A 26307-nucleotide genomic window follows, 5' to 3' on the forward strand; every position below is an offset into this window, starting at 1 on the left:
CCTGAACGGACTCGCAACCACGCCAGGAGCTCAGGGAAGCAGCACAGGCCACAGCGGAATTAGATTAAGGGAAGGGTCCTGCTGTCGCAGGTGAAAGAAGTGACTTTTCTTCTCTGGAGACCTGGGTTTCAACCTCCCTGAGGCCACAAGAGAAACAGGAGTTGTGGCTGAGTCCCCACTCCAGCCCCCCTCCACCCCATTGTCAACATCGGCAGGAGTGGGATGCTTAAGGCCATTAACCAAAGACAGTGGTTAATCACAGCCAAGGACTGATGGGAGGCGGGGAGGCGAGGCTGCAGGTGATACTCATTAGGAGCGGATTTCTCTCCAATCCTGGGGGCTCATTAATGAGCCACGTTTCTTACATTTCTTGTCTCCTTGAGTTTCCTGCTATTCATAAAATGATGATTTCTGAGGTCTCTTCCAATTTCTTTCAGGAGTTGATTTGCTAAATTAGATTCGGGGAAACCCTCACATTGCATTGCAAATTACACCCACACGTTAGTTACATGACAAAGTGATTTACAAACAGGTCGGTGTGGGAGGATCTGGCATTGGACAGACATGTATGTTGGCTTTCTCTCCCTCCACCCTGTCATGAGCGGCACGGGTGACCCCCTAATCCAGAGGCTCACGGGGAGCGCTGGTGAGCAGTTCCTCTGCTTGACCCTGAAGCTGCGTGCTCAGTGAGGTGGGAACTGTGTTCTTCCCGCCGGGGTGTGCCCCTCCCCCATCTTTAATGAGCGCACGAGGGGAGCAAAGCTATTTCCCTAAAGACATCGACCCGCTCTGTGCCCATCAGCGCTTTATAGTTCATCCGAGGGGTGTCTGTTCCCTGGGAGACAGGGCATGCGCTGGGAGGCTGGGAGGGCGCTGCTGCTGGAGGCTCACCTGGAGACGCGGAAACCAGGGCCGGCACTCCACCTGCGGGAGCTTCTCTCCGGAGGGCTGAGCAGAATGGATTCTCTCTGCCGGGCCGGTTCTGAAAGAAGTGATGGGCAGACGGCTTCATTGTGAGCGTGAGTATTCCAGTGTCTTGTCTTCATCAAGTGGTTCTATTGCAAGTGTGACTACGAGGCTCACTGGCCCCAAAGGAGAGGAGTTTGGGTTGGACTAGGTTCTGTGAGAGGAATCTATGCCCGAGATGCATGGCATCATGGCAAAGGATGCCCGTGGTGAACATTAGGGTCCTGAAAGATAGCGGTGCTGACGCCCACCCACTTCGGTGACCCTGGCCCTTCTATGGACGTGTTGTGTGATTTTCAGACGCACCTTAGAAATGGGAGGGTGGGTCTCCTCACCGCCGACGTTAATGACCACCGCCAGGCAGGGTTGGTGGCAGTCCACCAGAGATTTCATCGTGAGCATGACCCTGACCCAGCCGTGGGCAAACTATGGCCCGCGGGCTGGATCCGGCTGTTGTATCCGGTTCTCTTGCTCTCCCCTCCGCTCCTTTGAATTTATATTAGTTCACACCAACACTCCATCCATGCTTTTGTTCCGGCCCAGTTTAAGAACCCATTGAGGCCCTCGAGTCAAAAAGTTTGCCCACCCCTAAACGTGCATAGTTATTCCTCTTTGTAGGAGATGGGGTCATGTGGAGGCTTTCTGCATGAGACTGCTGGCAAGCAGGGTGACACGGTGAGTTTGATTCCTTACTTTCCGCCGACAGACCTTGGTTTTATATCGGCCTTTAGGTTCCAGGCAGAAGGAAGGGTTTAATGATCCGAGAAGCAGCAGGTAAAACAATGAAGGAAAAAAAAAAATCAACACGGCAAAGGGCTTTTATTTTAGAGGCACCACTTCAAAAAATGAGAAATCACTTCAAAACATATCAAATAGAAAATAATTTATTTTAACTTCATTTTCCTTAATGTTTGTGAGTAATCATGACTTTGTGAACTTGCCTGTAAAAAGAGTCTGTCCCTTCCAATCTACACAGAAAGCGGTCTGCGAGGAGAGCACTTAAAAAGTCCACACACCATCTCCATCCGCAACGCCCCGGTGCTCGCACCTTCTCCCCACCGGCTGCGCTATTTGCCAACGTGCTCAACACTTCCGTAAAGCTGCACCCTACTTAGCTTTCTGCTTAAACCTTGACGCTCGCTTGGGAACTTTAACCAGAAACATGTTTACAGTTGAAACATACATTTAAACCCGGCTGGTTCGGTTATGTGCATTCAATCATTAACCGGTTGGGTGGTTTTGAGCTGAAGCCCTGACCTAAATAATATATTAATGGTCACTCATAGGAAACACATTCAGGAAAGTAACATTATAAAATAGGGTTCCATTAAAAATACATAATGGTAGTTGTATTCTCGGCAGGAAAAAAAAAAGCATGTGTAACTTTTTCCGTATGAATATAGTTTAAACACATTATCCTGTGAAAGTATGCTTAAAAAGACCTTTCTGAAATTTAAGCACTTTATGTAGACGCTGCTGGAAACCCATAGCAAGTAAAAAAGTACCCTTGCTATTGGAGCAAGGCCCTGTTTATCAATACTGCCTCCCAAGACAGTTCTGGGTGGCTTCTCTCCACTTTAAAATAGAGGCCTGCCCCGGAAGTGCAGAGGTGGGCTATAAACATGACCTTGTTATCTTACATACAGAGACTTGCCACATTGAACGAGGCAGGGTTTTCTACCCCAACGGTAGCGCTGTCTATATACATGACGCCTAGACAGTAGTCACTGAGAGGAAGGAATTGTACACTCTAGTGCCATCTGGGGACTTGGTGCCATGGGTCAGGAGCTCCTGGATCGTCATCCAGTTATCCAGAATCTTCTTGTTCCTCTTCTTCATCATCTTCTTGTGGCTCAGCTCAAGGATGCTCACCTCCCTCCTGTCCTCGTCGGCGGGCTGCTCCCGGGGGCCGTCCAGCCGGCTCTGCAGCAGGAGCGCGCGCCGCCGCCTCTGCTCCCTGGCGCGCGCCACGTGCTGCTTGCGCTCCTCGCGGCTCCAGTAGCGGCCCAGCTTCATGTCGCTGGCTGCGTCGTCGTCCGTGGTGACCCCACTGCGCTCCTCGCGGATCCGCAGCGCGCGCTCCCGCAGCAGGCGGTCACGCACTGGCCTTTTGGTGATGTAGCGAGAGCCATCGCTGCGCACCTTCACCTTCCACTCTGTGCGGGGCTCGGGCGGGCCGGCGGGGCCCAGGTCCTTGCACACCCCCAGCAGGCTCACTTGGCTGTGCGCGTACTCCACGGCCGACTTCTGCTGCACCAGCTGCATGTAGCTGCGGTAGCGCCGCGCGTGCGCCGGGATGTGGGCCAGCTTGTGGGGCGCGTGCATGGGGGGTGCGGGGCTGGGGCCATCCCCTGGGCTGCGCTCAGGGCTCTGCTGGGCTCCGCGCAGGTCTGCCTCCTCCGTGATGCAGAGTGGACTCTCAGGGGATGGCCCGCAGGCCCCTGTGGTCGCCTCGGCCCCTCTCCTTAGGGAGCTGTCGGGGGACATGTCCAGGGCGAGTGGGGTGCTCCGGCAGCTCTCCCCGGTGTTGTAGGCGCTTGAACTGTCCTTGTCCGACTTCTCGGGGAGCTCGGTGATGTCGGAGAGCTCATGACGGCGTCCATCCGCCTCCGTGTCGCAGCCGCGGAAGCCACCGGGGTGCAGCGTCCAGGCCTCACGCAGCTGCCGAGCCCGGTGCGCGCGCACGACGCTCAGACATTCGAGCTCGATGCTGCGCAGCTCGGCGTTGAGCAGCTCCAGCTCCCTGTCCACGCTCTCGGGGGCGCCCCTACCCGCGCCCCGCCCCGGGCACCTGAGCTCCAGCAGCTCCGCGTCCAGCAGCCCCAGCTCCCCGTCTGTGCTCTCGGGGGCGCCGCGCCCCGGGCACTTGAGCTCCAGCAGCTGGCGGAAGCTCTCACACTCCGCATCATCCGCGCAGTCGGCCCAGAGCAAGGACTCTCCGCTGAAGGGCAGGTCGCCGCTGCCCAGCGTGTCCTGGCTGCCCGTGCGTGTCCTCTGCCCGGCCAGCGGGGCCGACCCGGGCGCCTCGTCGCCGTTGTTCTCCTGCTCCGAGCTCTCGTCGTTGCGTGTGCTCTCATCCGTGCGGCCCACGCCACTGTCCTTCTCGTGCTGGGTGGACAGGATGGTGGCGGTGTCCGTGGTCCCCCCGTCTTCCTCATGCTTCTTCTGCACAAAACAAGAACCACCGGTCACGGCGAGGGGCCTGGGGGCAGCTACCTGTGACCTTTTCCTGCAGGACAAGGCTCTGCAGTGGGGCGGGCCTCCACCACTCCGCACCGGTGAGGACTAGGACGGGGCCTGGGCATTAGCCAGACCTACCTGGGCGACCACTGATGCCGCCGGAAAAGTGAGGTGACAGTCGCCTGGCCTGGATGAATGACCCAGAGCACAGGGCCACCTCTAGCTCCCGGTCAGCGGGGTGTGGAGGACAGTGGTGGTGGCATAGACGGGACAGGGGCAGCTCAGCTTAAACAGGGAAGGGCTTCACTTTTGGAAACGCGGCCATGTCTCTGCTCTACATCAATGCCGCCCCCACAGGTGTTTTCTCCGCAAACGTGGAAAGTCAGCGGTCCCTTCCCAGTTCTCTGAGTGCAGGGCAGCGCTTCCCTCGGGGCCAGAAGGGCAAGCACGGCTTTTCTGCTGCCTTCCAGGTGGGGTCTCCCATGGTCCTTAGTTAGCTTCTAAGGGAGACAGGGAGCGGTGTCCTGCAGCTGGGCTGCCCACAAGCCTGGCGAGGGCTGGGCTAGGTTGGGGGTGGCCTGGCGAGGGCTGGGCGTGGCCGGGTGAGGGCTGGGCGTGGCCTGGCAAGGGCTGTGCTACTGTGCTAGGTTGGGCGTGGCCTGGCGAGGGCTGGGCGTGGCCGGGTGAGAGCTGGGCGTGGCCGGGCGAGGGTTGGGCGTGGCCTGGCGAGGGCTGGGCGTGGCCGGGCGAGGGCTGGGAGTGGCCTAGCGAGGGCAGCGTGCCTTACCTGCTGCAGTGCGCTGGCTGTGAACTGCATGGCCTGGTGGTGCTGCTCCTCCAGCATGTCCATGTGCAGGTCGTCCAGAAAGTCGTTCCGGTCGTCGTCCATCCAGCCCTCGTCCAGCTGGGGAAAAGCAGCAGCCAACACACGCCTCAGAGGAGAGTCCTCTTGCTCTCATTTAATTCATTCATATTTTTAAAGAAAAGACATTTCCTTGGGGAAAAACATTTCCAGGGCAGTCTGCCTGTTGTTTGCTATATTCCAGGAAACGCCCTGCCTCACCCCATGTCTGAGGGGGGGGGGAGCGGTCTCCAGTGTCTGCTGTTTCATTTTGCAGGATGGAACCCTTTCTCTCACATCAGCTATTTTCAGGCCTTGGTGCAGGGCCGGGTACAGCAAGCCCTGCATCCTGCCTGCCGGCCCCACACAAGCAGCAGGGCCCCCCTCTTCCTTGTCCAGGAAAGAGCAGACTCTTCAGGGGCCCTTGATCAGCAGCCCAGGTGCCAAATCTGGCCTTTTATATTTGTTTTAATAAAAAGTTTGTTGACCCATGTTCCTCTCTCTCTCTCTCTCTCTCTTACAAGTAGGCAGCCAAAGGAAGGCCAAGGAATTGAAGCTTCACCTTCTCCGCTGACACCCTGAAGCCAGAGTTTATTCCAATTTGCTCCTTTCCTGAAGAGGCCACAGTAAGCCCCTTGGACAAGGAATCACCTTGGTGTCTTTCATTAAAAAATACAATAAAAATTGTTCTATGTTTAAGGTAGACATCATGATTTCATAAACGTAGTGAGATCATTACAGTGGTCAAGCTAATTAGCGGCCCCTCACAGTCACTGTGTTGTGTGAGAAGGGCACCTGCCATCTACCCTCTCGGCAGAGTCCCAGGCGTCAGGGCAATATCGTAAATCCAGGCACACGCTGTGCTCCCCCTGCAGTTGTGATGAGACACAGCTCCAAGCGGGGACCTCGGCCAGGTCTTGACCTCTAACATCTTGCAGGCCGTGACCCTGGTGTCTTCCACTCCACGTTTTCCTCTTCTCCCTCTTTCCAATCCCTGCGTTAAGGCGCCTGCTGGGCCCGCAGGGTAACTGCCAGCGTGGCTGCCAGCACCCTCCTTCAACGGTGGACACGTCACTGTGATTCTGAGTCTCACAGTAAGATTACCTTTCCAGGGCACAGGGTCTTCACATTCGGGCCCAATTCCGGGGCCGTGTTCTGCAGGGACAGGGACTCCGGTTTTTGGTTTAGAAATACAGGCCCAGCCTTGCGCTCAGGAAGCGGACTCACCTGGAGCTCGGGCCTTGCGATGAGCAAGGAGAAGTTCTTGTTTTCTTCACTGGTTAGAAGGGCCACGGCCTCTTCGCGGTTCCGTACCTCTAGCCCGTTAATCTGGAAAAAAAGAGAAAGAAAAAAGAGGGTGGACAAACGCAGAAGTAGATCACGCAGAACCACGCTGCACTACTCCATCTGTTACCCACTTGGGGCTAGGACATGGAAGGTCCTCGGAGCTCGGAGAGAATGCTCATTCTCAGGGGGCCCTGCCTGGACGGATGCAGCGGCTGGCCCAGGACGGAGCCCCGGTGTCCAAGGCCAGGGCACCGTGGAGGCCATGTGAACGGAGCGCGTGGAGAGGAACACGTGAGCAACTGACCAGACGTGAGACTCGGGCAGGAGTACAAGGGGAAGTATGAAGGGTTATTACAGGTGTTTTAGGGTAACACGGGAGAAGCAGCAGTGGCAGGTCTGATGGGAACGTTATGGAAGCTGAGGGCAGAGAAGGAAATGGGGTTATAAAGGGGGTCTGGGTCCCAGCCTCAGGCAGGGCAGACGGTCATGGGGAGGGGCTCTCTCACCATCACCCCTGGGAACCCTCCCGCAGGAGTTCGGCTTCTGGTCCTGAGAATCTGGGGCTCTGCTGGTCTGGCGGTTTCAGCCCCAGGGTGGGCGATTCCTCCAGGGGACCTGGCTGGTCCCACTGAGCTGGCTGGTCCCACCAACTCCTTACGCCTGTGCCCAACAGGCCCGCGGAGGGCTGACTCCACGGCTGGAGTGATGGATCTCGGTTACCAGGGAGAAATGGGGTGGCTGAGACCATGGAGGCCATGCCGAGTGGTAGACGCTGCTGGAAACCCACAGCAACCACAGGAAGGCTGCGCTGACCTGAAGGTTTGGGGGCACTCCACCAGATGGGGGTCCCTGAGGAGCCGAGGTTTGGGTTGAGGTCTGAGGAATGTCGAATAAGCAGTGGAAAATGACAAAACTCACTCACGGTGAGGAATGTCACGGCAGATATAAACACAGTAGCTCAGAGCACCAGGTGAGCTAGCTCCTGCTGGCGTGCGGGGCGCCGCCCCCTCGATGGGGTGCCCTGTCCCCACTGTCTCTGTCCTCACCACTCGCGTGCATCTCCTGTCGAAGGCTGGGCTTCACCCACTAAGCTAGCTCGTCTGGCCTCCCTACACCCCTGGTTTGTGGCCCTCGCTCTTTAACCCTGAGCTGTTACCACAACCAGTTTGATCTTCGCGGACAGGCAGGGGCGAGACCGACCTACCTGGATGATGCGGTCGCCTTCTCGGATGCGCCCGTCCTGGGCCGCGATGCTGTTGGGGTCGATCTGGAAAAAACAGTGACCGTGTCAGCACCAGGCGGATAGTTCAATGGGCAGAGACACAACGGCCTCGCCCAAAGGCAGGCGCTAACACGGCCAGGCTCGTGCCTAAACAGGACCCACGTGACGCAAGGGAGCAAACATGGGTCGATCCACGTCTCCAAGCACTTTCCAGGGCGTGTCCTCCGGTCCCTGCCTGGCAACCCTGTCCCACAGCCCTGTGTCCTGGCCCTGCCGGCCTCGGGGACGTGAGGCCCAGCGGACTCTTGCTGCATAGAAATGAAACTCGCTACGGTGACTAGCAACCGCGCCTCGATTACTTTACCAAATGTTTCTAATAAACTTTGGAAAATAACTTTAAAACCAAAGTGGTTTGGCTCAGTGGATAGAGCGTCGGCCTGTGGACCGAAGGGTCGCGGGTTCAATTCCAGTCAAGGGCACATGCCCGGGTTGTGGGTTCCATCCCTGGTGGGAGGCGTGCAGTAGGCAGCCAATCAATGATTCTCTCTCATCATTGATGTTTCTATCTCTCCCTCTCCCTCTCCCCTCCTCTCTGAAATCAATAAAAATATATTAAAAACAAAACTAAGAAAAACTCCACAAAAAACCAAAGTATACTAGTACTTGAGACACTGACTGGGAAAGAGACCCTGACGGCAGTGCCGACGGACCCCCTGGAGCTGGTGGATGGAGAACATTCATTCAGAGGGAAGGTTACTGAGCCGGACCGACACACCCATGTTCATGCCATTAAGACAGGCTCCGTTTCCAACAGGACCGTTCCCACCGGCCCATCCGATGAACACGAGACTGGAAATGAGAGGCGGCCGCCCCCTCGGGGTTGAGCACACACAACCATGTTATGGCCGGTCTGTAGGCTTCCCCGGGGCCATGTCGCCATCTGTGCTGACATTGGAACATAACCCCAGGGAAGATGAGACTCCATGGAGTGTGATGAAGGGGACAGAGAAATGTGTCTGTGTCTTTCGAAGGGATTCTCAGTGAGGCAGAGTTAGGGTTGGTTACCACATAAAAGAAAGAAAAACCCTGCCCTGACCGGTTTGGCTCAGTGGATAGAGCATCAGCCTGTGGACTCAAGAGTCCCAGGTCCCAGGTTCGATTCCAGTCAGGGGCATGTACCTTGGTTGCGGGCACATCCCCAGTGGGGGGTGTACAGGAGGCAGCTGATCGATGTTTCTCTCTCATCGATGTTTCTAACTCTCTCTCCCTCTCCCTTCCTCTCTGTAAAAAAATCAATAAAATATATTTAAAAAAAAAAGACAGAAAGAAAACCCCCCTCTCTTGGTCCCCATGTGGTCGCTGTGAAGAGCTGCCCTCCTACCTCACTTATATAGATGCCAAGGTCGTCCTCGTCATCTGTGCGGTAGCACACCGTGAGGCCCAGCTTGTCCTGGCTGTTGGCTCGGTACAGATCCACCTCCTGCAGAGAGAGAGGCCCCGTGAGACCCCCGCACGCGGGGCGGCGGCCGGGGCCTCAGGTGCTTTAAAAATATTTCGTTTAAATGATGAACTGAATTTCTTTGCAGCCGACTATGAGAGGGGTTAACTTACCAAACCCAAAGCGATGATGGACTCAGGATCAATGCACAGGGCATTTCTGACCTTTCAGTCAATAGAAAGTCATTTTGGAAATAGTTATTCTATTGATTCCCCCCAAAAGAAAAATTACCCATATTTCACTCAACATCCAGACGTCGGGGGCAGGGTTTTAAAAAGCACTCCTTCCACGTCTGCCACAAACAAGAGTATTTCCATGCCCCTAACCGTCCGGCCGTTTCTCGATGAACGTTTCAATGCGTTTGGTGAGATGACGCCAGGTCGCGTTGCCTGACTATGCACGGTAACAGAACTTGCGAACAGATCCAAGAAAGGGGGGTGATGTGATTGCAGCTACGACTGCTCCCCACGGCAGCTGTCATAGTCAGAGTCCAGAAATTACTTTCAGCCGCTAGTACTGCAAATTAAATAAGACGAGAGCCCCACGGTGAGACACTCGAGCACAGGGGACGCTGCCGTGTCTGCCAGTTAGTCCTGCCGCCGAGCGAAGTCAGCTCTGGTGACTGTTGGGGCCCGGGAGGAAGTGCTGGGGCCCTGAGCGAGATGACCAGGCGGCCTCGCTGCCCTCTCCTGGGTGCAGCCGCACCAGGACGATTCTGCAGCCGCAGCTGCCGCCGCCCATGGAAGGACTGCTGGGGTGCTCCTGGCGGCAGGTCCCTGGGTCTGGATTTAGTGTTATCTGCTCAACAACCCGGCGAGGAGGGACTCTGCGTCGGGGTCTCTGAGCTACTGTCTTTGGGGACAACTTCTTCCCTCCAGTCTCTTGGTGGAGGGGGGTGAGGAGGGTCTGTCTTTGGGGTGAAGCTCAAAGTGGTTGTGTAGCAGCTACATCCTAACCCTCCCTGGAAAAGGCAGGGTGCCCACCGCCACGGACGCCGTGAGGCAGAACAGCAGGGACTGAGGTCCTGGCCCAGGGGGGCCGATGCTCGGTGTGCCAGGACCAGGGGCGGGCTGGGCTGCGTGTGGCGGGCGGTAAGGCTGGACCAGCGAGGGCCCCGCGCCCAGCGTGAGAACTCACGTTTTCTTTGGGCGTCGTGGGAAACCGTGACAAGTTCTATGAGCACCGCCACGCCCTGACTATTCCCAGCGCCCCCGCCTTTCCGCTGCCCGGTGGAGTGTAATGTGGGGAACAGCCGGGGCTGTGACGACCTCCGATCCCAGCTCTGCCTCTTTCTAGCGGCTTCCTCGGAGCGCATCACGGCGTCCCAGCCCGTGTCCTCACTGCGGTGCTGGCCAGGGGAATGAAGGCGGCTATCGGGCAGTTTCTAACCAGACGCGGTATCTGGGGGCTCGGGGGAAATGACAATTTATCGGGAGTTTTGTACATTCTCAACATTTCCTCCTGGTAGCTGAGCACACCGCCACAGGCACGGAGGTGGCCACACATCTGTCCGTGACGCTGGAGATACGCTTTCCAAGACCGTGAATCAAACGGGATGAATAATGCACGGCGTCCTCCGGGTTACCGCCCTCCCCCCACGGGGTCCTGTTGCTTCTCGGTCTAGATGGATCCCTGGATAACAAGGAGCGGCTCCCGCCTGACATTTCAGATGCGACCGAAACGCTAGTCCAATTAAGAGAGAGAAGAGGGCCCTTCCCCCACGGGAGCCACACTTTCCTCCAGGGCCCCAAGGACCGACATGACAGCTGATCTACCTGTAGGAAGACGGGTCACTGAGGCACAACGCTTCCCTCATTGGCCCAGGACGCTGCTGTGCACATTTCTTTAAATTATCTCAACACTTCCTCTCGCCAGTGGGATGTAGAGCTGCCTCTAAAAGGCTGCATTTTGCCCTAACTGGTTTGGCTCTGGCTAGAGCATCGGCCTGCAGACTCAAGGGTCCCAGGTTTGATTCCGGTCAAGGGCATGTACCTTGGTTGCGGGCACGTCCCCAGTGGGGGTTGTGCAGGAGGCAGCTGATCGATATTTCTCTCTCATTGATGTTTCTAACTCTCTCTCCCTCTCCGTTCCTCTCTGTAAAAATCAATAAAATATATTAAAAAAAAAATAATAAAAGACTGCATTTTCCTTCACCTCAATTGACCTTCGATTGACCTTCAATGGACCTTCCATTCGGGATAGGGTGCCACAGCCCTGACGTCTTCACTCAGCAAGTACTTGCTGGTGCCCATGCCAGGCCAGCTCGGCCCAGGCAGGAGGAGTGTGAGCGAGTCAGACCAGAACCCAGCTCTCGTGGGCCTGGATCCTGGGGGAGCCAGACAGCCGGCAGGAGGTGGTGCCGTGGGGTCCGGGAAGGGGGATGTGCTAGAGGGGTCGCCTCCTCGGGGGATGTGCTGTGCAGGCTGTGCAGCAGCTGGGAGGGCTTGGGGCAGGTGGTGGTACCAAGTCCCCATGACACTGGGAGGGCGCGGAGGAGGTGACGGGGTGTGTGTGTGTGTGGGGGGGGGGGGGGCAGGGCTGACCAGGGAAGGATCTGGAGGAGCCCAGGCTGTGCCTGAGAGGCTAAGGCTGGGCATCCTGTGTTCCCCAGGACACCCCAGTCCCTGGTCACCTACTCTAGGGACCGGTGAGGAGCGCACCCCAGGCCGTGGGGGAAGCGGGGCCCCCCTCGCTGCTGTCAGAATCACGTCAGTGGAACACAGGTGACTGGGGCGGAGCCACTGATGCACCAAGTGGGAAATTAAAACAGCAGACGAAGGACAAAGCCCCTTCAGACGCCTGCTTTCTCTCGGAACTGCCGACCGGAATGTCCAGAGCGGGTGCTCGGCCGTGAACACTTACGGGTGAGTTTGGCGGCTCGACCCTGGGGGGTGCGCGAGCATCGCCCTTTCACCCGGACGCGGTTTCCCAAGAGCAGGGACCTGACACTGACGTGAATGGGACCATCCTGCGTGCTTTCCGAGAGAGCACCCGCCCTCCGTGTGCGCCTGCCCCCAGGTCATCCCCACGCGCTCCGCATGGCCCTCCCGTGGGACCTCCGTGGGGCTGGTTCCCGCTGAGACGCCGGGCGTGGAGCCTGGCTTTTCTTCCTCCACGACGGAGCCCGACGCCCAGGCCCCAGAGCAACGTTGACGTGTGTGTTTTTTAATTATTTGAAGTATCCAAAAGGTAAGGTAGCCAGTCCCGTTCCGGGCGCGGGGGTGACATAATTGCCCCGCCAGGCTCCCGCGCACCCTCGGGGCTCCGCCGTGAGCACCTCCCCTCGCTCCTTAGTCGCTGCGCTCACGCTCACCTCACGCACAGGTGACCAGGGAAGGGGCCCGCCACGCCCCACAACAGGGCTGCCCCCGAACTCCCGGGCCGGAGGTTTCTAACACAGATCTCGCAGAAATTCAGCGGGTCCATAACTCTACCCTTACGTGTTATCTGAGGCCAAAGAGGACGGAAGGTACTAGACGCCGTGCAATGCCAACTGGCTCTGTGTTGCAGGTACTGAGAGGACCCCAGGCCACGGGGTCTGCCTCTCAGATGCCTTTGGAGCAGCGGGCCATTGTCCTTCGGGAAGAAATTCGCCGGGAGCCCCGTTCTGTGTGTCTAGAGAACTGACTTGTGTTCTCCGGGCCCCCAAACCAGCGCTCTCACCTCCAGCTCCAGCTCCTCCCTGTCCAGGTCCTGGTGGGCGCCGCCCAGGTAGTCGCTGGGGTCGTAGTACTCGTGGGCCGAGGGGTGCCTGCAAGGAGAGGAGCAGCTATGAGGTGCCCCTGCGGTCACAGACCGCTCCCCCACATCCCCCTCCCTGGCACAGGCCCGCGGGGCAGGCAGCAGGTCCGCCCGTCACCCACACCTCCCGCTGTGTTTCCCAGCTTGGAGGGCGCGCGGGTACGCCTCTGGGGCCCCTCGCGTTGTGTCTATTACGAAGCAGCGCCCGCATCCCCTCCCGCCGCCACTTGCGGTGATTAAATTTTATCCCGAAACAACTTTTACGACATTAGTAGGTAATTTTGCTCTTAGAATATAATTTGAATAACTCTGCTCCAGGGTTATGATAAAAGTAATTAATATGTCACAGGATTCGATTTATCGCCTCCATCAACATGGGAACCCTGGAGGGAGGCACGGGTGCGACTTACTCCTCGGGCAGGAGGTAGGGCCCCAGCGCGGGCGGGCTGGGTGGGGACAGCTTGGAGAGGGCCATGATGTGCTCGAAGGTGATGTCGGTCTGGGTGCCCGCGTCCACCAGCTGCGCCTCCGACGGCACTGGGAAGGCCCTGGCCCGTGGCGTCCGCCGCAGCACCTGCACCACGATCGGCTCCTTGGCCGTCCTGAACGCCTCCACGGCCTGGTCATGCGTCGCCCGGGATAAGTCTTTGCCGTTGACCTGTCGAAATATTTAGGGGTGGGGGGGACACGATGCTCATGAAGCAGAATCCGGAAAGACCGTTTTGACGTGCAAGCGGGCAGCGGGAAGGCAGCGTGGGGATGTCCTGTCCCCCACGCTCTCTCCCCATCTCAGGTCCCCGGGGAAGGCCTGGTGGGAGGGGCGAGTTGGCAGGTCTGCGATGTGGCATCAATACCAAACCCACAGCGGGACGTCCTGGCTTCCCGCTGGAAAGTCTTTAACACCAGCGCGTCATCTCGCCTGGGAGGGGAGCGCGGCCGCAGGCTCGGCGCCGCTGTCAGGGCTAATAAGCGAACTGGAAATTAATCACACTGTCACGCGGTAATGGCGCGCATTTCCCCAGCTCATGCAGGTGGCGTGACTGTCCCTGTCCTGTGAGTGACAGAAAGCTTCCTTTTGAAATGAATCCCTTCTGCTTTTCCTTAAAAGGCCAGCTGGAACTATGAAGGGACTCACAGGCCACAGGTGGGTACAGCGGGTAACTCCAAGGAGCTCGGATGGCCCACGTGCTGGCCGCCGCTTGGGAAACCCAGCAGGAGCGTAGTTGCTGGGTGTTTCCGAGTGTGCGCAGCCCTTGCATCTGCCCTTCTCGTCCCAGTCCTCACCTCTCTCCCCCAAGAGCGTCCAGTAACCACAGGAGGCCACCCGGGTGGTTAGAATGTTGGTGCTACACCCCGGATTCTCTCCAGTGGCACCCTCAGAACACACTCACCCCCGGCTCCGTCCGGAACAACTCACACGAGGGGACACACAGCCGGACGGTTTCTAGAAAATGAAGTCGCTCCCAGCACCGTGGAAGCCCAGCTGCTTACTTTCCCCCCTCGCATCCCCCGCAGCTGAGAAACACGACATCATGTCCCCGTAGTTTGGTTACATCTAGTGACGGCACCGCACCGACACCATCAGGCCCCGATCTACTTCCATATCTTCCCCGAGTGGTTGGTTTGCTTCTTAAAGGCAAGTATAGGATCGTGGTCTAGGGACCGTGCTGCGGAATAGAGACCTCCCCAAGTCCCCACCCCGCTTCTCAAACCTTCCCTGCGGAGAAACTGGCAAATTCATGTCACTCGCACAGCAACTTAATCCTGAGTTTAAACCAGCCGTGGGCAAACTACGGCCCGAGGGCCGGATCTGGCTGTTCTATCCGGTTCTCTCGCTCTCCCCTCCGCTCCTTTACTTTGAATTTATATTAGTTCACACAAACACTCCATCCATGCTTTTGTTCCGGCCCTCCGGTCCAGTTTAAGAACCCATGGTGGCCCTCGAGTCAAAAAGTTTGCCCACCCCTGGTAAACCATCGATGTATACTACCTTCTTCCCGTAGGCATGCTGTTAGCGTCTACTCATAAAATGCCAGGACGAACACCGACCCGTTTCCTGTCTGGCACGCACATCTCCCCGCTCAGTATCTCCGACTGCAAGGCACACACACTAGGTCCCTCCTCCACGGGACAGACAACTTCCGCTTCTCTTGGTCCGAGCAGAACCCGACCACGGATACCGATTCTGCAGCTCGTGCCCCACTTTTTCCTAAGCCCTGCCAGCTCCCTCCGGGCACAAGGACTCCGAGGCCCGGCCGCCTTGTAAACAGCCTTGGGGTGAGGAACGAGGAACAGACGTGGGGTTCGTTCCCTGTAGCGAAGCCCAGATGAATCAGGCCGGCGGGATCATGGATGATTCGGATTCAATCTATTTAAGTAATTTACTTACGTCACTAGGGAGTTACTCGGGCCACACAAAGACTCGGGGCACCGGTGAATAGGAGAATGGCGGAGCCAGCGCCTCCTAAGGCCTCCACCCTGGAGGGTGGGAATATAGGGTTTAACACACAACTGTCTTCTCGGTTCCTCCTTGGAGAAAAGAATAAAAGGACGCAAAGGAATTCTTCCCAGTTTTCTAAACCAATGGACCATCCTGACCCCGTCCCTGCTAGGGCTGAATCCTTTAGCTGAATCCTCAGAATCCCGTTTCTGACCGCTGTGCCTCGGGAACAACGCCAGCAGCCGGATGCCACACACCTGCTCACCTCACCCATTCCGATAAGCCCCTCCACACACAGGTGACCCCCTCCTTCCTCCCGGCTCGGGTGGCTGCACAGAGACCCACCTCTGGGGTTGGGCCACGGCCGGCGCCCTCATGGGGGCTTTGGGCAATGTAACGGCCCTCTCTCTGTCTCACTGTCCTCGTCGACAACATGAATGTAACTGAAGGGTTGGGGGTTTTATGAAGCTTCATGAGAGTATCTGGGTATAACGTCTAAGGGATAAGGATTTACTCAGAAACCAGGGGGCTAATGGGACCCGATACCAGGATATCACATTTTCCCAGGAGACAATAATCTATAAATCAAAGGAGCAAAATGCAGCCTCGTCCGGGGGCCTGAATAGCTTCTGTAACACGGAAAGGCTCACTCCCTGCCCATCTCACGTCTCCGGCCACCGACACCCACATTAATGCCTTCAGTCCTCCAATTTCTAGGGCCTCGTTAGGGGGGCGACAGATAAATTGTCCCGGACTCGCCGCTTGCCGCCCAAGCTCTTGACAAGCGTCGCGGGATCATTACGCTCTCCTAACAGCCGATGAGACGAGGCGGGAGTCACTCACCCAGACGATCCGTTCATTCTTGCAGCCAAATTTGTTTTGAATTACCTTGTGCACATAACACTTATTACACTGTCATCTCAGAATCGCATCCCCGAGAGACTCGGCGAGGTGATGACTCACGCCGCCAGCCAACCGAGAACGACAGCCGCTCCTCCCGGGATGAGCACCGGGTCCTCCATCGCAGGAGGAATGCTCGGCGGGCCGGCGGGTGCAGTATCGCCCCATTGAGCAGACGGCTTTTACAACCGTTTACGCGGCTCTACAACCTAGTCAACGGAATGTTCTGGAACAAGAAGTGCTGACTGCAAAGTTTATCTTTATTATAAATTAAATGCTTAAGTTATGCACCGCAGGCTCTGGTACGTAGGTGCCATTACGGTAGAAATCCAATCAGCCTGTCTCTGGGCACACATCACAGCCGCAAATACGAGGTGACACTAAGGGACTCAAGTGTCCTTTCGCGGAAGGTCTCCCGAGACGAGACGAGCGTGCTGAGTGCGTGGGGCGATTCCTTCCTGGGTCACGTGCCCGCCGCCCCGTGCCCGAGGTGCTCACGACCGGTGTTCCCACATGCTGAGGACTAACGCAGAGCTGGGAGCTTGTCCATTGGGGGGTAAATTTTACTGACAGCCCACCTGTCCACCTGTCCATCACTCACTCACAGAAAGCACCTGCTGTGGTTCCTGGGACGTGTCCCCTCCTGGCGTGCCACTCGGGAGAGTTCCTTGGGCAGAAGTGAGGCCGCAGCGCGTGCGAGGTACTTTAAAGCGGCCCGACAGCAGGCACTGGATACTTGGAAAAGACGGTCTACTCTCTCCAAATTAAAAAATAAGCGTCTTTATATGGGAAGACATTGTTTCTGAGGACCCGCGCCCCGGGGTCACCTCTGTTTCTATCACACGTGCTAATGACCCAGGGTAAGTGCTAATGCAACTGCAAATCCAGCCTATTGTCAATTACGCCCCTGGATGAAACCCAACTTTTATGGGGTTCATTTAATTAAATACAGGGGCAGCGATTTCATTCTGTAAAATATCATACCTATGTTTCCAAGCTAATTAAAACGTAGATTCCACTGGAAGCGAGAGATGACAATAAACCATACACTGAAAAGTGAAACGTTTTAAGCCCGGATCTAGCTTGGGTTACAAAGGTTCTTGGAGTGATAGCACCCCTGTGGTGACATAGGAAGTTACAGGACAGGGCACCACGGGGAGAACTCGGGGTGAGCCTGGAACTCGGGGTGAGCCTGGAGCGCCCCCTGCACAGATAGCTGCACTGGGCAGGCGGGCGAGAGAAGTGCTGACCTAGACCGCACTGCCCCTCCCCCGGCGCGAGATGTACCGCGGGGGCCGGGTGTCCCCTGAGCCCCCGGTTCCTCCTTTGGGGAAAGAGAACCCGGGGGGACAACCAGCACCCCCAGCACTGAGGGTCCCTTGGTGGGAGCCCCCGCTCTGATTTCAAGCCACAGGGAGTCCGTGGGCTCAGCGGCTGGGAATCTGACCGGGGAGAAGGTGAAGGGACCTGCAGCGACCACACGGGGACCTCGCAGACGGAGTGCACGCCCACAGCACCAGGCAGAAACCCCAACCCGAGGCTCTGCTCACCAGCAGGGCCAGGTGGGGGGACCTCTGACCAGGGCCCTTGGGAGGTGCAGACCTGCCTAGTTCAGAGCCTCAAACGAGCCCTGATCCCGGGGGGTCCTGCCCACAGGGAGCCGAGGCCCAGCTCCACCTGTCGCGGGGAGCGCCCCGGTCCCCTCTGAACAGAAAGGCTGCTGATCACTTGAGACCCCAGAATAAGATAGGACACTCTTGTCAGAAGAAACCACGGATCCTTTCTGGGCATCAGTTTCCTCATCTGTAAATTGGGGGAGCAGGTACCGAGAGCAGGCACCCCGAGAGCAGGCACCCCGAGAGCTGGCACCCCGAGAGCAGGCACCCTGAGAGAAGGCACCCTGAGAGCAGGCACCCTGAGATCCGGAGGGGAGAGAGCACCCAAGACGGAAGCTTAGAATCTTATACCCTTGCCCAGGGGTGGGCAAACTTTTTGACTCGAGGGCCACAATGGGTTCTTAAACTGGACCGGAGGGCCGGAACAAAAGCATGGATGGAGTGTTTGTGTGAACTAATATAAATTCAAAGTAAAGGAGCGGAGGGGAGAGCAAGAGAACCGGATAGAACAGCCAGATCTGGCCCGTGGGCCGTAGTTTGCCCACGGCTGGGATAGACAATGATGATGGATGATGACTTTTAACGTAGGACTGTCACCGCGCTGGTTCCCGGGACCTTTCACCCCCTTTGGAGACCCAGGTTAAAACATCTCGACTTCAGTTTCCGGCCCTCCGTTTAGTTACCTGAGAGCATCACATTGGGCAGTGGGTCCTGCAGACAATCCCCCGCCCCCCCCAGTCTCAGTCCAGCAGCCGACAGACAGCCTCTGGCCACCTGGAGACACTTTGTTTCTGTACCTGAGTGCGTGCCAGCACGCTGGGCCACAGGACACCCCGGCGGAAGGCTGGCCAGCGCCCAATTCTGAACTCTCTTGCTGCTGGCTTGTCAGGGAGGCTCAGTAAGGAAGCTAAAGGGACTGCTCTGCTGTGGGCAGGGGCCCGGGAATTGGCGGGTGGACTCCAGTCCCTGTGATGGAGAAGGACCGGCAGCGTTTCCTAAGATGATTTATGAGACGTGGGTAGGATTTGCTAGAAACCAACCAGAAGCCAGTCCTCTGGGAAGGAATTAATGGGCCAAAGACTTGGGGGGTAAATTTTAAAGAGGAAAGTGTTCGGAGGGGAGGGAGCTGACCCTGGTGCTGTTCATGGGCGATGCTTCTGGAGATGGGCCGCTGGGGGGATGGGCACTGGCGGCCGTGTTTCCGCTAACCGTGTGGGTCTGAGACAAGGAACCAGGTCCCCGGCGGCAAAACCATACTTAACAAACAAAGTCAGACTCCGGCCTCACGTCCTATACTAAAAAACAGCTGTGAAAGGCGACATTCCTATCACACTTTTAGAACAAATCAAGGCCGGGAGCGTGAGTCCTCACAGTAGGAGCAGACACTGTGAGAAAAGATGGGTATGTCAGACTCCATTCAGTGACGGGATTCGGGTCCATGGGAGACGTGATGAAGACAAAGCAAACACAAGCCACGGACGGGGAGGGGATGTTTGCCACTCAGATCTGACGGACGACGAGTGTCCAGGCTGGGTCTTTTAAGGTCCTGCACACCAAGAGGAGGAGGTGAAAACCCCAACGGAGAACCGGTGGAGCCTGAGCCTGTTCAAGAAACTCAGAGCCGGCCGACATACCGCTAGGTCACCGTGGTCGGCAAACTGCGGCTCGCGAGCCACATGCAGCTCTTTGGCCTCTAGAGTGTGGCTCTTCCACAAAATACCACGGCCTGGGAGAGTCTATTTTGAAGAAGTGGCGTTAGAAGAAGTTTAAGTTTAAAAAATGTGGCTCTCCAAAGAAATTTCAACCGTTGTACTGCTGATATTTGGCTCTGTTGACCAGTGAGTTTGCCGGCCACTGGAAAACACGCACCTTCGTGAGCAATCGGGGTAAAGCCAGTGTGAGCGACGTGAGCCATCTCTTCGTAGTCACTGCCCTGGAAGAGTGAAGAGCCGAAGATTCCCAGCAGTGGCAGGAGACGCAGCCATAGAACCGTTCTACCAGGGCGATGAGGGAGTCGGCATGAGGAAGGCCGAAGCAGCATGTACTCTAGTGCCCTCCCGTCCTCTCTCCGCCCTCCCGCCTGTCTTTCCTCCATCCACCCCTGTGCACAGACAGGTAACCATCCCTGTGTTTCCTAGAGCAGAGGGTGGTGCCCGGACCAGCCGCACCAGAAATCCTTGTGGAGCACAGGCTCGGGTACGAACAAGCCCTCCAGGGGACTGCGATGTGTGTGCACGTTGGAGAACGGCTGCCCTGGAGGCATTTCTGTGCCTTGAGACAGAACGCAAGTAAAAATGAGATTCCGTCCCTCCACCCCCTTTTGCAATGAAATAGGGGGGAAACGTGAGAATACCCTCAAGGCCCAGGGACTCTGGGAGTGGGGGTGAAGAGAGGCGAGGTGGAGACTCATACACGGGTGAGCGCCTAGGGCATCAAGGGAGGGCTCAGAGCCCAGACACAGCAGCATCTAGGGCACCATGGGAGGGCTCAGTGCTGGGATAGGAGTGCATGGGGCATCATGGGAGGGCTCAGTGCTGGGATAGGAGTGCATGGGGCACCATGGGAGGGCTCGGTGCTGGGATAGGAGTGCATGGGGCACCATGGGAGGGCTCAGTGCTGGGATAGGAGTGCATGGGGCACCATGGGAGAGCTCAGTGCTGGGATAGGAGTGCATGGGGCATCATGGGAGGGCTCAGTGCTGGGATAGGAGTGCATGGGGCACCATGGGAGGGCTCAGTGCTGGGATAGGAGTGCATGGGGCATCATGGGAGGGCTCAGTGCTGGGATAGGAGTGCATGGGGCATCATGGGAGGGCTCAGTGCTGGGATAGAAGTGCATGGGGCACCATGGGAGGGCTCAGTGCTGGGATAGGAGTGCATGGGGCACCATGGGAGGGCTCAGTGCTGGGATAGGAGTGCATGGGGCATCATGGGAGGGCTCAGTGCTGGGATAGGAGTGCATGGGGCATCATGGGAGGGCTCAGTGCTGGGATAGGAGTGCATGGGGCATCATGGGAGGGCTCGGTGCTGGGATAGGAGCGCAGGGGGCACCATGGGAGGGCTCGGTGCTGGGATAGGAGTGCATGGGGCACCATGGGAGGGCTCAGTGCTGGGATAGGGTGCATGGGGCACCATGGGAGGGCTCAGTGCTGGGATAGGGTGCATGGGGCATCATGGGAGGGCTCAGAAGGGCTCCTAAGCTGGCATGGTGGCTCACCAGCCTTCATCTTAAGAGAAAAGCAGAACTCCTTTTGGTCTCCAAAACTTTCTACCTGAAGAAGAGACAGGTAGACAGAGGGCAGCAAGCCTGGCCTAACCCTTCCTCAGCGTAAGAGTGGCCTGTCTCCCATTGTTCACCGAAGAGCAAGCAATAGTGGTGACAGGTAAGCGCCCACATTGAAAACAGCAACTTTCTCAGCCACAGACGGGACTTTCTCAGCCACAGACGGGCGCCAGGCTCATGAATAAGGGCCCCCAGGTTGTCATGGCGGGAGGAGGCGATTTTCCTCTGCCACACCTGCTTGGCCTAACCTAATTCGGGATGTAAAGTGGTTCTAAAACAAAGCTTTCAGAATGGATAGGTTGTTTGCACAAACACACCCCTACTTGCAAGAAAACTAAACCAGGTTTGACACTGCTGTTTGGAGGTCAAGTTTAGGTTCATCCAATTACCCACCATCCCTCTGCCCTTGCGAACCGTGCCACACGCCGCTGCATCTGAGCAGACGCACAGCCGCCCTGCTCTCAAGCAGACACGCATCTAGCATTGCATGGAGCTAATTGAATAGGAAAATAGGATTGTATACAGTCAGGCTTCCAGAATCTTCCTTAAACTTGATTACCATTTCCTTTAGAAAGCTGTGTTTTTTCCGACCCAACTGGCTAACTGATAAAGGGTCACAGATACATACATCTACAGTTTTCTGGCAAGTTACCGTTATTGGGCAAAGTTTTTGTTTCTTTAAAACCAACATTAAGTGGCATGCGAGACACAAATTACTCTTAGCTGATACTCGAGTTACTGTTCATCGGCAGAAGAATGTGAGCTCTCTCAGATCATCTGGTCTTCACACTGGGCGGCCAGCGGGAACCCCTCTCATTGGTCGGGGAACAGACCCAGGTCCTCTCAGGCTGATGGAGGTGCCAGAAAAAATTTTAAAAAATTTTTAATCCGTGTTCCCCATAATCTTGGTGATCTATTCACTGGCTTTGATGGAAATGAAGAATTCTCAAGACACTGGCATCCTAGCACAGAGAGCATCCCAGCCCCATTTATCATTCCTTTGCGCCTCAGTTTCTTCATCTTTGAAATGGGGATAACACCACCTCCCTCTTGGTGCTACTGTGAGGGGAAGCGTGTGTAGGCACCGAACACAGTGCAACACACAGCCTTGTTCTCCAAGAGTCTCTGGGTGGCCTAGAGGAGGTGGAGGGGATGAATGATACTGACCAGTGTGTCCTTCTTTCCCCCACCCAGGCCTCCACCTGAAGACCCTCCTCAAAGCCGCCACAGATCGGCCTTGTCCTTGTTCTGCAAGGGCACGGCGGGAGGGAGGGCTGGAGAGCTGGGCCTGCATCGAGGCACCAAGCCAACGGAGCCACAGCCACCCCCATCCCTGCAAACCCTCCCTCCCTCCCCTCCCCACAGCCAGGTGACCAGCCTTAGCCGGGTTCCAGCCCAGCCCTGGAGCCTCACAGCTCTCCCTGGCCCCCGAACACGAGGTCCGGGCCAGCTAACTTATCCAAGCGGGAGACGCACCCCTCGATGGCCTCAAAGCATCGTCCTTCCTACTTCCTTGTCCTTTTGCGTTAACAGAGCTGAGCCAAGTCACAAGACAGTCTGGAGCTCAAAGCAAGAAGCCGCTGCTCACTTAAAGTTTAAATTTCCAATGGGCACAGACCCTGTCTCAATGTCTCCCAGGACCCCCCAAACCGCCCGCCCCCCCGCAGTTCCCATAAAAGCACAAACAACGGCTATAGCTCCACTGACCTCCCAACCCCCCGGGTAGGCAGGAGGCGAATGCCCCCAAACCCTCCGGGCATTGTTCGCCTGGCGCAGGTCACTGGTATGCCTGCACTCTTTGCAGCGCCCTCTAAGCGCTGGGCGACTTCACGTGCTGTTGTTTTTCTAATGTGATTAAAGGTACAATAAGGTGTGTGCGCAGCGGAGGCACAGCCATTGTTCGGCATCATTAGGCTCACAGCAGCCCCCCAAAGAAGCGGCGGGCAGCTTGCCAGCGGCCCTAATGAAGAGCGTCTCTTTGAATTATCTCGGGATGCGGAAAGGATCAAGCCTGAGCCCCAGAATATTTGATCCTCTTTGTGCTGCGTGAGGAGGGCGTACGGGAGGGAGGCAGACACGCCGGACCTTCTGGAACTGTCATTTATGGAAACCTCTGTTTCTCTGCTCTAATAAGGCTTCGCGTAACAAGAGCGGGGATGCGGTGATTAATTCCTGCAAGTGTTTTGGTGGATTCTATGCTACGGTTCAGGACCCCCAAACAATAGCAGACGGGGACTCTACTTAGCTGGCACAAGGGTAACGGGCCCGGAAAGCAGCTTGAATTTCCCGTAAAGTCAATCTGGACGGCTTCCTACATTGCTGACACACCGTGCACTCCACATGGAAGTCATTTATCAGCCGTTCGCGGCGCGATGCTTGGGCCAGAGCTATTTCCACATCCATTCACCCCGGGGAAAACAAACAAACAGAATCCAGACCCCCTCTCTTTGGGGCTGGGCAGCAGGAGGCCCACAGAACACAGGAATAAGCCGCCAGCTAGCACGGCTTGGCAGGGGGTGTGCTAGGGGGACCCCCTTGGAGGCGGCCAGTGCGACGGCTGGTGACGAATGTTTCTGTGCATCGATGGTTAAAAGGAAAAAGCCGAGTTAGGAAAACTACCTTCTGTGCGTTGTATTCGTCCTACATTCGTGGTTGTAAGTCTGCAACATATTGGGGATGTGTTCCTCTTGCTTCACTCCTGAGTGACCGGCTCACAGGGCACTGGGCTCACTGCTCACTGCACAGGAGAGCTCGGCAAATTTAGGATTTCAGCATCGCCGCCGGGCGGGCGCAGAGGGACGGGGAAGCCTCTCACGTGCCCCAGACTGAAGTCCTGAGATGAAGTGTGTGTCCAAAGCTTGTTTAAGATGCCCGTGTTTGGTCAGATATGGCGGGGGGGGGGGGGCGGGGAGGAGTCAAGCCCCAAATGGTCTGTGTTGGCCGTCTATGTGCCTCGCTGTGGACGCACAAACACCCCTTTATTCCCCTAGGGTGAGAGCATCATTAGGCAGCGGCAGCCAGCTGGGTCTCAGGGTCTTTTTAACGCCACGCGCCCTCTGGTGGCACTTGCAAAAAATGACACCCGGTGGACCGCTAATCAGATTATGTTTTCCACTCAAGAATATATCAATATACTACTGATCGTGATGAATGAAGAAACAAGAACATTTTTCTTCTCACTATCACAACCTTATTCTAACGTTCTCACGTCGAAAAACCTTTTTAACAGGATTATGATTTTTGGAAGGCTGAAGAGAAATTCGCAGGTGTTAGAAGAGTTTATAAGTACCAAGTTAGGTTACCAGTAAGCCGTATGGAAACCTCCCAGCCCAGGATACGACTTGAATGTGTACAAAGAAAACACTCGGAGGGGAATGAAGGGTGATGGAAGGAGACTTGACTTGGGGTGGTGAACGTACAGTACAATATACAGATCATGTTTTCATAGAGCCGTACACCTGACACCTATGTAATTTAATTACCCAATGTCACCCCCAATACATCGAATAAAAAAAACAAAAGATAAGAAGAAAACACTCAACCCGAATGCCAGATAAGGGATCTGGGTTATACTTTAAGTATCCCTGTCACTCTCCGCTGCAATTTCATGTTGTTAGTAATGACCCAGAAGTCACCGGCTGTGAATGACAGCCCCAAGACCAGCCGCCAGCTAGGGAAGTTGCTAACATTCTCCCGGAGGGAGGGGCAGCCGTGGCGGGTGCGGAGCGTGGGTCTGAGCCACAGGTCCCGCGTCCCGCCTGGGGCTCGGAGCACGGGCAGGTGTGAGGCGCTTTGGGGCATGACTCGGTGCCATCTGCTTACTATGCAGATGTCTGTGTGGGAAGCACGGGCCAAATAACCACATCCCGTGATCCCAGCTCGTCCCAGCTCCCGGCGACAGACACCGGAGTACCAGCGCCACGGAAAGTAAGAGACTCAATAGGAAATACGCAGAAAAGTCAGGCTGTCTCGTTCAGAACACAAACGTACACCGGGATCTCCGATTCCTTCCCCAGAAGGTGCCCTCTGCCCGGTGAGCGCCCATCCACCGCCCAGGGGGAAGCCACGGTTACCTGGCAAACTTCGTAGAGCAGCCGGTACTGCTTCTCCGGCTTCCGCAGGCTGCACAGGCTGCATCCCATGTTGAGAGACGCAGCCGCGGCCGGCTCTGACGCCGGCCCCCGGGAGGGAGAGCAGCCCTCCGTGCCCAGGGCCTCAGGCAGCTGCCGCGCTGGACACGGGCCGCGAGCACCCTCCCCGCCCTCCCCTCCCTCGCAGCCTGCACAGACGCGCACTCCACTCCCTCCTCCGACTCTGGCAGCTGCATTGTGCTCCGGCGCCCACGTGTATATATAGGGCTGCTCATGCATATTAATCAGCTCTCATTGACTATTCATAACAGACACCGCCACAGAAGCTGTAATTGCCAACGAGGACCAGTTGAAATTTCTCTAATTAACAAGCAAGCGCTCCAGTGGTGGGGAATAATAAAGGACACTGACAGTTGCGCAAGCCCTTTGCTGGAGCGACAGACAAACAGGACTGCGTTCCCAAGCGAGGTCTCTTAGGAGAAGCCCCAAGGCACCGGTGCTAAGTACAGATTCCTTTTAAATACATCATAAAACGTACTTAATGCTGCAGGTAATGAGGGCGGGTCCACGGGTTTTACGGAATGGACACGTTTGGAATAATGTTCATATCATGCTCAGTGCTTTCCTCAGTGGCAGGAAAGACCCTCCACGTGTGAATGCCGTGTGAAACTGAGACACCCCTGTGCACATGCAGAGTGACCAGGGGGTAAGGACCGAGGGGACCAAGCAGGTGATTCAGGTCCCAGGGCTGAACATCACCTGCTAACCATCCCCACGGCCACGCAGCCCAGCTAACCATCCCCACGGCCACACAGGTGCTGCCTGGTCTCAAAGCCACGGCGCCGAGGGCACTGTGGCGGGCACCAGGCCTGGGGGTCTCAGGGTGCCGGCGCGGCGGCTGGTCTCCGCGGCTGTGTCCGCATGCGGGGCCAGGAAAGCAGGCGGAGGTGGCACGGGTCCCCCACGCTCACGCCTCTGCCCGCTGCGTTCCACGGTTTAAAAAAACACCTTTTGTTTCTTGAGCGCAGAGGTGAGGGTTTATTCTCCACGAGGAGCTGGCGCTGAAGGTGGAGGACACCTCTCCCATAGATGTTCGCCCCACTGCCTGCAGGACACGGATGCCAGGCACCCCGTCCTCGAGCAGCGGCTGGCGTTCGAAACTCTCACGCTGCTTCCACCGCCTTCGCCCCTTCCCTGCACAAGGAGCGAACTGTCTCCCGAGGCCGCCCACGTCCCCGCAGGA

At 56.7% G+C, this 26307-nt stretch overlaps 1 protein-coding gene across 2 annotated transcripts in view; it reads right to left on the reverse strand.

The window, feature by feature from the left end:
• Positions 1-1834: 1834 nt before the first annotated feature.
• The window catches only part of PDZRN3 (PDZ domain containing ring finger 3), a 100868-nt gene continuing 76395 nt past the window's right edge, over positions 1835-26307 (reverse strand). For both annotated transcript variants that reach the window (XM_080673199.1, XM_080673198.1), the window contains 7 exons: positions 13146-13393; positions 12658-12745; positions 8878-8976; positions 7479-7541; positions 6215-6316; positions 4934-5050; positions 1835-4131 (listed from right to left, as the gene is read on the reverse strand). In XM_080673199.1, the coding sequence (XP_080529325.1) occupies positions 2680-4131; positions 4934-5050; positions 6215-6316; positions 7479-7541; positions 8878-8976; positions 12658-12745; positions 13146-13393 (2169 nt within the window). In that variant the 3' untranslated portion in view covers positions 1835-2679. The remainder of the gene's footprint in view (positions 4132-4933; positions 5051-6214; positions 6317-7478; positions 7542-8877; positions 8977-12657; positions 12746-13145; positions 13394-26307) is intronic.

The sequence above is a fragment of the Plecotus auritus genome (genome assembly GCF_963455305.1).
Source record: "Plecotus auritus genome assembly, chromosome: 6".
Taxonomy (NCBI): Eukaryota; Metazoa; Chordata; class Mammalia; order Chiroptera; family Vespertilionidae; genus Plecotus; species Plecotus auritus.